At 50.8% G+C, this 8,612-nt stretch overlaps 1 protein-coding gene across 1 annotated transcript in view; it reads left to right on the top strand.

The window, feature by feature from the left end:
- Positions 1 to 5,822: 5,822 nt before the first annotated feature.
- Positions 5,823 to 8,612, top strand: part of SLC16A5 (solute carrier family 16 (monocarboxylate transporter), member 5) — an 8,051-nt gene continuing 5,261 nt past the window's right edge. The window contains exon 1 of the mRNA XM_010002655.1: positions 5,823 to 6,042. Coding sequence (XP_010000957.1) covers positions 5,823 to 6,042 — 220 coding nt within the window. The remainder of the gene's footprint in view (positions 6,043 to 8,612) is intronic.

Genomic DNA, 8,612 nt, shown 5'->3' with positions numbered 1-8,612 from the left:
TCCTCTCATGTCTGTGGACAAAGAAGAAACCCAAATTGATTTTAGAGATAGGGAAGGGTTTCAGCAGCATCAAGGCACCCATCAGCATTCACCTGCTTGGCCTGGGGCTCCAGCAAAGAGCAGTGGAAACTGCTGCTGCATTTCCCTTCTTTCCACACCTCTGGGAGAGTGAAACCTGATGGTGCAGAGGTCTGGCCACAGCCATAAATGCATCTTGCACAACCTGTCAGCTCTTCTGCTCTGCCTCAGGCTCACATCAAGACGAAGGTCAGTTCGTCACTCCCCCTCCCACCCGGAACAAGGTAATCAAGCCAAATCTGTTTGCAGACAGAAAGCCTGCAGATATTTTCAGCTCAGCTTACTGATTTGTTTGGGAAACAAGGACCTCAGCCATGTCCTTCCACCTAGATCTGGTTTTGAGGCAGTCACTGAAGGTTTAACTCAACTTTCCTATGGGCAAATAAACCCCCCTGTACCTACTCCCTTCCAAGGCTGGAGAACCATGTTGGTTTCTCCAAACCACAATGAAGAAGGAGCTGCAATCCCCTAGAAATTGCCTTCAGATGGTAGTGAAGAGCAAAGGCATCAGTATTTCACCTCCTGGCAATGTTCCCTACTGGAGGCCTTCATCCCTCCCAAGGGTCCCCCAGACTTCAGCAGATGGGACCTGATGCAAGTCCATCATCAGGCTGAAGTGCCAGGAGCCCTCAAGTTTCACAGGTTGCAAACAGATCCTGGGTGAGCTGAGAGCTCAGCTGGGCTCTACATCACCAAGATCCTTGGGGAAGGTGAGCACCTGTGCTTTAACTCAGGGCAGTATGGGCAGCAGGTCCTTCAGCACAGGCAGGAAAACATGCACCATTGATCTTGATTAATTCAAATGACAGTGGCTAAAAATGAGGAAACATGTTTGGGCAACCAAGCAAAGAGGCCCCTAACCCAAGCACTGGGTTCAAGGTGTCTCACAAAAGCAGGCAGGTTAGTCACAAGAGGGCTAAAAAATACACCATGATTACGACACAGAACATCTGCTGAGAGCAGCACAAAGCCAAAGCTGCTTCTCTTGTGTAGCTACAGCCCAAGAACCTTCCTAAAAACCCCACTCCACAAGTTCTGTCTGCACACCTTCAATCCTCCACAACCTCTTCTCCACCTGTTGTAAGGATCCAGCAGGGAAACACTTCTTGTGGTCCTTTGCCCACTAAGTCCTTTATTCCTCGTTAATAAAAGCCAAGCTGAAGGACAATTCAGAGTGTGATAGGTAAGACCTGATAGACAGAAAATCACCCTCCCCACTGCTCAGGGTCCCCAGATGTCATTTGCTGGGGGAGATGAGCTGCAACACAGCCCATTGCTCCCTCCTCGTGCCCTGTCCTAACCTACTCACAGAATTCTCATGATAACTCCATTTCTTCAAAAGGGAACTTCTCAGGGAACACACCACCCTCCTCATTTTTGCAAATGCAGGGAACTGATAGAAGAAAAGCATCAGCAGCTTCCAGATACCCTCAAAAACCTCAGCCAGGTTCCTTGCAAAGACCTCTGCCCATTTGGGTAGCCCTGGTTCCCAGCTCTGCCCTGCTCCTGGGGCAGCACCAACCCACAGCACAGGAGGACGTGTCAGGTCAGGGTGCCACACACACTTCCAAAGCCACCTCCCGTGTGGATATACACAAACACACCTTTCTCAGACTCATCTCCAGGACCATCCCCATCATCCTGGGGAGAGCTGCCCTTCTTGCCACTGACCTGCTCACCTACTGCACAAGGCCCAGGCCCTGGGAAAGCTGCAGGCAGCAGAGATTTGCCACCAGAGTGAGAAGCAGGGACAAGCTACATCTTCCTGGATTCCTGCAAGCTGACAGTCTGATGCCAGATGCCTCCTTACCCCCATCTCCATGCCAAGCACCATTATCCCTGGTACTGGCCAGTGGTCATTAAACCTGGTCCCAAAAGTGTGATTCCTCACCTCGTGTTCCACTCACATTTTGGTGATCAATGACAGCAAAGCAGCCAGGCACGTCCAAAGTCAATCCAGAAGAGCAGAAATCAGAGGTGAGACAAAACAAAGACCCTTCAAGGCAAGGAGCTGGATTTAAATGCAAATGGGAACAAATGGGGTGGAGGTTGTGTGGGAAGAGACCCCAGATGAGGCTGGTCAGGCTAATTAAGACCTATTAGTGTGGGCAGGACCTTGATGCCATTTTCAGGGAGAGAATGTGGGAGTGATGCTCTGGGAACTGCTTGGGAAACTCATCAAAACTGAGCACTTCCCCCATCCTTGGTACAGTCCTGTTTCCTCAGCACCCACAGAGCTGGTCCACAGGGGTTTCACCAGGGCTGTTCAGACCCTGTCCCTGCCAGGAATCTGCTTTCAGGTGCTTGGAGAGCTCAGCTTCTGCTGCATCTGCCTGGGTTCAAGGGAAGGATCAGAGCAGGAGTTTAATTTGGGTCTGAACCTGGGGCAGGAACAGCTCCCTGCTCACACACACTTCCTCTGTGAGATTGAATCTGTCAGACGTTTTGCTGATCTGGATCTCTGGAATGAACTCAACTAGTCTTTCTCAAAAGCAATTTGCAAGCTCTTGGGCATTTGCATTTTGGTTTCCAGGCACAGGATCTGCCCAAAAACTGCAGTGAGGATCCTGAGCTGGGAAGTGGCTTCCAGAGCCAGGATGTGCCAGTAGGGACATGCACAGAGCAGGGGACTTGCAGCCACCTCCACCCTCCCCCAGGCATCTGCCTCTCTCTTCAGGGCTGAGAGCAACTGCTGGCAAGTGACATCCAGCAGACACAAGCCTGGAGCTCTGGGCCAGGCTGCACCACCTGGGCCAGCACTTTAACTGAAGGTAGATCTGGATTCTCTGCTGTCACTGGGTGACCTTGGAGAAGTCAGCTGGGATATAACCTACCTGGGAGAGGACAGCAAAGCCAGCCAAGCTCTCAAGATGACAAGGTACTTAAAAAGTCACTTATAAAGGTATTTACCAAGGGAAGTGCTTGGCTGTCCTACCCCCAACAGCCACTGAGTGACCCCAAAAAGCAGTTCACCACCCCACTCAGTTGACAGTAAACAACTCACTCTGTGCTCACAGCCTATTTGACACATGAACCCTGTGCCCAGAACACACCAGGCTGAGCTGGGGTGGCGGGGGGATGCAGAGACCCAACATACCATGGACAAGAAACTCACTTCCATCCTTGCTTCCAATTCACAGGCACTGTTCAGTCTCTGAACATCCCTCCATTGCTGGGGCAGCAGTTCTGCCCTCCCAGCCACACTCCTGACCTGCCCCCTGGACCCTGCTGCTGGGTGAGATGTCCCTCCTGAGCAGCAGCAGGGGGGAAGTGGGCTGCTTTTCTCCCCACAGAGGCACCCACCAGCCACAGAGTCTTGCTGAGGACAAGAGATAGACAGACAGACACCATCATCATTTGCAGGCTCAATATAAACCTCTTCCTAGGAGGTGAGCTACATAAATGTCCTGTTTCTCAGCACAAGGGGCAGCCAGCAACCCTGCTGGGTGCCCTCATCCCAGCAACTGTTCCTTCCTCATCACAGCTGAGGGAAACTGAGGCCCAGAAGAAGCAGGGAGAATCACTGTGTGAGCACTCCTGGTCTGCTGTCATTAACAGCTCCTAGGGAAATTCGGGAAGGAATCCTGCTGTCTTGGGGGTGACTGGAAGAAGAAACACTCAGACCTGAACGAGACAGACTGAGCTCATCAGGGTAGACAGTGAGTGGCAGAGAGTGTCCAGAAAGGAAGACTGAAACCAACAGTGTGCTTTCCCTTGTCCTCTCCAGGGCACCTGTCTGTCCATGAGCATGGCATGGGCTGGTGGAGGGAAGCACCTCTGCACTGCTTCATCTGCTCCCAACAACAGCTCCATCTGCTCCCAACAACAGCTCCCTGTGTGCAGCTCCAGGTGTGGCTGTTGCTGTGAACTCCAGTCCTGTTCCCACCACCATGAGCACGAGACCCCCGGGTGTGTGTGAACACCTGCCTGTGTGTCACAAATGTCCCTGGTCTCTCATGCTCACGGCTCAACACCAGGAGCAGGTTGCCTGAGAACACCAAGCCCAGAGGAGCACAAAAGCACCCACCAGCCCTCCACCTTTGCACCATCCATCTTACCTGGTTGCCCTGGGAAAGGTTAAACCAGGGTTTTGCACCAGTGCTGTTGTGAGGTGTAGCCAGTGCTGGAACAAACTCGTTCCTGTGCCTTGATGCGGGCAGGAAGGAGGCCACGTGGCACTTGCCAACACATCCAGGGTCCTTGCAGTGACTGTGCAGGTCGGGCTGCCCAGGGTAAAAGCTGTCCTGCAGCCAGGGACAGAAGGTGGACACAAGCCATGGGGCTTGCAGCCCTGCTGGAGGGTCCTCCCCAGCGAGCAGGCACAGGAGGAGATGTGAGAGGAGCCAGAAATCTTCTGCTGGACCAACTCTGGAGTTGGCCAGGGCAGCTGGGAGCAACGAGGAGCTGTGTCTCTGCCTTTTTTTTGCAGGTTTGCTGTTGCCAGGGAGAGGTTTTCGGCTGTCATCCAGTGCATTCACACCAGAGAGACAAGCACTTGAATTAGCTGCATTATCCGTGCCCAGCTAAAGTGGACAAAGGATTAAAGTGTGCTGAGCACCACCATCCTGATTTGCATCTCAGAGCCCCTTCCCACGGGCCCCCTTCTTGGTTTGGTTTTTTATTTTGGCTGTCCACCAGCCAGCATAAGAGCCCTGTTTACAGAAGTGATGCTTAAGTTAATATTGCAAAAGACTTCATCAAAGCTTTTAGTTGCTACTGAAGCTGAAGGATCTGACCATGGGCCACGAGCTGACCGGGCTGCACAGGCAGGGGATGAGTCGTTTGACCAATTCTGGTCTCAGCTTGAGGTATGAAATTAACTTTCTGAGTGTGCTGCCATAGTGAATTTGAAATAAGGAGCAAGATCAAACTGGGGTTCCTTTTTACAGCTGCACACCAACCTCAAATGTAGCTGCTATTTTAGGGAAACCCACGGCTTGAGTGCCAAATAAATGTTGCACCATGCAGTGACCTTATGGGCTTTTTTTTTTGAGCTCATCCAGCTGCCAAAGATTAAATTTTTTAGGCATGTTTCTTCATGTGGAGAGGATGGGGAATGCTAGTGCTGTGTGTTCTGTCCTGTTGGTCTCAAAGGAATCAAACCTGGGATCTCTGAGAAGAAGCTCTAGATCTAACCAGGGGTAAAGCAAAAGCCTATCTGCAATCACCAGACCCTAATTAATTAATAGCTTTAAAACAGTTTTTTTTCCTCACCAGCATTTTGTAGGTGGGTAGTTTTCCTGAAAGGCTCACTCTGAGCTCTGCTGCCACACACAAGCTTGATGTGTTTCTATTTCTCTTGGCATTTGCAGGGTTTTTCCTCCTTTTCTCAGCGGGAGGACGGAGTGACCTTAGCAACTGCCAGCAAGGGGACTCCATCTGATGAAAGCAGGTGAAAGGGAAAATAAGGGCGGGGTCTGGGTAAGGCCAGTTCCTACCTCAGAGGAGGTGTGGTCCTGCCCTGTACCTGCCTGTGGTCACAGTCTTGTGTAATATAAAAGAGCAAGGCAGCTATTTCTCAAGAAATCTTCTGCCGGGATCCTGTGTCGAGAAGGAAGGGAGGTGTTGGAAGAAATGCAGAGCAAGAAGTCCAGAGTGTCAGCTGCTCCAAGTGTGGGATGCACTGGCTCCTCCGAGCCTCGGGAATACCACCAGCCCTTCTCTGCAGGTCCTTTGCTGGGCTGAGGGTTGCGTGGTAGCTGCACCACCTTCCTCAGCTGGCTCAGGAGGTGAAGGAAGCCAACATGTCCCAAGGAAGAGTAGCAGCGGGCAAAGCTGCCAAGCCCCAGGACCAGGGGTGGGCATGGATGGTCCTGCTAGCTGCTGTGCTGCTGCAGGGGCTGACCCTGGGCTTCCCCTGCTGCATTGGTGTCTTCTTCACGGATCTCCAGCACGAGTTCCAGGCCAGCAATAGTGAGACCTCATGGTTCCCGTCCATCATGGTGGCCGTGCTGCACGGAGGTGGTAAGTGAGGGCCACAGGGAATGTCCTCCACTGCTCCCCGTGGTTGAGATGCTGATGAGGGCCATGACAAGGACAATTCCAGCATTTCACTCAGGTGGATGGTGAAGGGACTGGGAGGTGTGAGCAGACTGGTGGGTCAGTAGGGCACAGCATCTCCCAGCCGCTTTGATCACACGCCCCAGAGTGAAGTGTCCACAGACACCAACTGCCTCTTGCCACTCTAAGAGACAGCCAACACCCCTGGCCAAAGAAGGTCAATCCTTTTCTCAGTCCAGCTTCCCCAGACCAGTGAGAACTTAATTCATAGCAGCTCTTTCAATAAGCTGGCAGGTAGCACTGGAGCTTAGGTGCTTTCTTGATTCATCTCTGTCCACATCTTCTTCTGTGTGCCACTTGACAACTGTGTTCCTCATGGCTGAAAAGTTGCCCAAAGCCAAGCTCCTCCAGGCTGTGAGCTGAGGCAGAGTGTTAAAAGCAACACCTTGGGCAGTGGCAGGGAGTCCACACCCCAGCAGGCTTCAGGGTGGACAGGAGCTTTGCTGGATGAATGCAGGCAGTGGGGTCAGGCAGCACCCTTCAGGTGAAGGGGGATGGAGGGAGGGTTGTGGCTGTGTTTCCCCAAAAGGAAATATGGGATCTACAGAGGACAGGGTCCCCAGATCTCTCACCCAGATGGATATTTCCACATAGAAAGCAAATCCCCAGCAGCTCAAGGACTTCCCCAGGAGTGATCCAGGTTCCTGCTGACCTCTCCATGTGCAACTCTTGTGCTTATCTGATAAACTACCCAAAAGAAGCAAAGTATCCAGTGATACCCATGTACCTGAGCTGCTCCCTGAGCTCATACCTGTCCCCTTCCAGTACTGGTGAAAGGTGACACTATAATATGAGAGGGAAAAAAAACTCACAGCAGAGCACTGAGTCATGCTGCTGTGAGGGCTGTGGCAGGGTCAGTGTCTCCTGTGCAGGTCTTGGCTGACAGCCACTGACAGGGGAGACAGAGTTTGCACCTTAGCAAAAGCAGTTGGGTCCAGAATTGCAAGGTGCAGGTGGAAAGAGACCTGAGGGGAAGCAGCTACAGGAGGAATTGTCCCTGAAGATCAGCAGAAATAGAGCAGTGTCCTTGGGACTTCAAATTTGGGAACTGCTGGGTATTCCCTGTGCTGCCTTTCATCCCTAGGGATCCTGCTGTGGTCAGTGGGAAGGAGCCAAATGGAACCTCTGCTGGCTCTGGAAAATAGTCTCAGAAGCAGTTTGGTCCCAGCATGTCCAGGAAGGACAAATCTGGCAGCAGCCACACAAAATTATCAGTTATCCTATCTTCTTTAATGAAGTAATTGTTTTGTAGGAGGCTGGAACCACAGTAAAAGGTAATATAATGACAGCCAATAAATAGATCCCAAACTTCAAATTAGATGAGGAAATAATCACCCCATGTTAATTACATTCACTACCAGAATTTGTCAGGGCATGGCCAGTGAATGACAGGAGAGCTGTTAACTTTGTTGGCCAGCTCTGTCTCCTACTGCAGGCTGTTCCTGTTCTTGTATCCCAGTAGCACAACCATAAAACAGAAAGAAAAAACAACAAAACCCCAGAGATAAAAGCCTCCCATTCAAGCAAAGCACTTATGGCTTGTGTTGCAACTTCTGACCTTCTCTGTGGTGGGCCAGGCTCTGCTCAGTTCTGGTTCTCCAGTTACATCCATCATCTTGGCACTTCCACCTTCTCCAGAATTGTGTTCTGCTGTGTTACCAGTGCCTCTTAAAGCTGCTTCTCTCTTTTCTTCATTATTTTTGATTCAGAGGAACTGAAGGGAAAAAAAATACATATCTATTTGTTGCAAAACTTGGTAAACAGGAAGGGGAATGGACAGAGCAGCCCATCCTGAGAGTGGTCAGTGCAGTGTGAAGGTCCCAGGCAGGACAGCGAACCTCAGCTCAGCAGAGCTGTGGAACAGGGAAGGGCACAATGCAAACAATAGCTCATAACTTCTGCAGCCAAACAGATCACATTACCCAGATCATGTTCCTAGGCAAAAGGGAGCAATGATTGTTTCGTTCTAAGAATCATTTGAGAGGCTCAGGATCACAGGGCCTGCTCTGAAAGGGAGATCAGGCCCTCACAGGCTCCTGCTTCCAGACACTCACACACACAACTCTCTGGACTTGCACCCATAGACATGCAGCACTTTTGTTGGAATTATTTTTGCAAAGGAAAGCACCAAAGCCCCAGGCAAGTGAGAAATAGTGTTTGTAACCCAGAAAGCAACTTAACGGAAACAAATAATGAAAAAGTGTTATGATTTTTAGGGCAAATCTCATAATTTTTGAGTGTTCCATTTATGACTGGCTGGCTACTTGGCTTGGTTAAATAGCAGTGCTATCCTTAGTGTCTTTCGCCAGGAGAAAACCTATTTTTCAGTCACCAGTTTGCTGAACACTTTTTCAAAGGCCAGTTGAAGTCTGAGGTGAAAATCTCCCAAGCAGATCAAAATACAGACACCTGCACCCCTCCTTTTAATAATGTTCCACTGGTCACTTGACTATGTGGATTTTATTTCAAATCAG

The sequence above is a fragment of the Chaetura pelagica genome, unplaced genomic scaffold (assembly GCF_000747805.2).
Source record: "Chaetura pelagica isolate M959 unplaced genomic scaffold, ChaPel_1.0 scaffold47, whole genome shotgun sequence".
Taxonomy (NCBI): domain Eukaryota; kingdom Metazoa; phylum Chordata; class Aves; order Apodiformes; family Apodidae; genus Chaetura; species Chaetura pelagica.
This window is presented reverse-complemented; position numbering and strand designations above follow the sequence as displayed.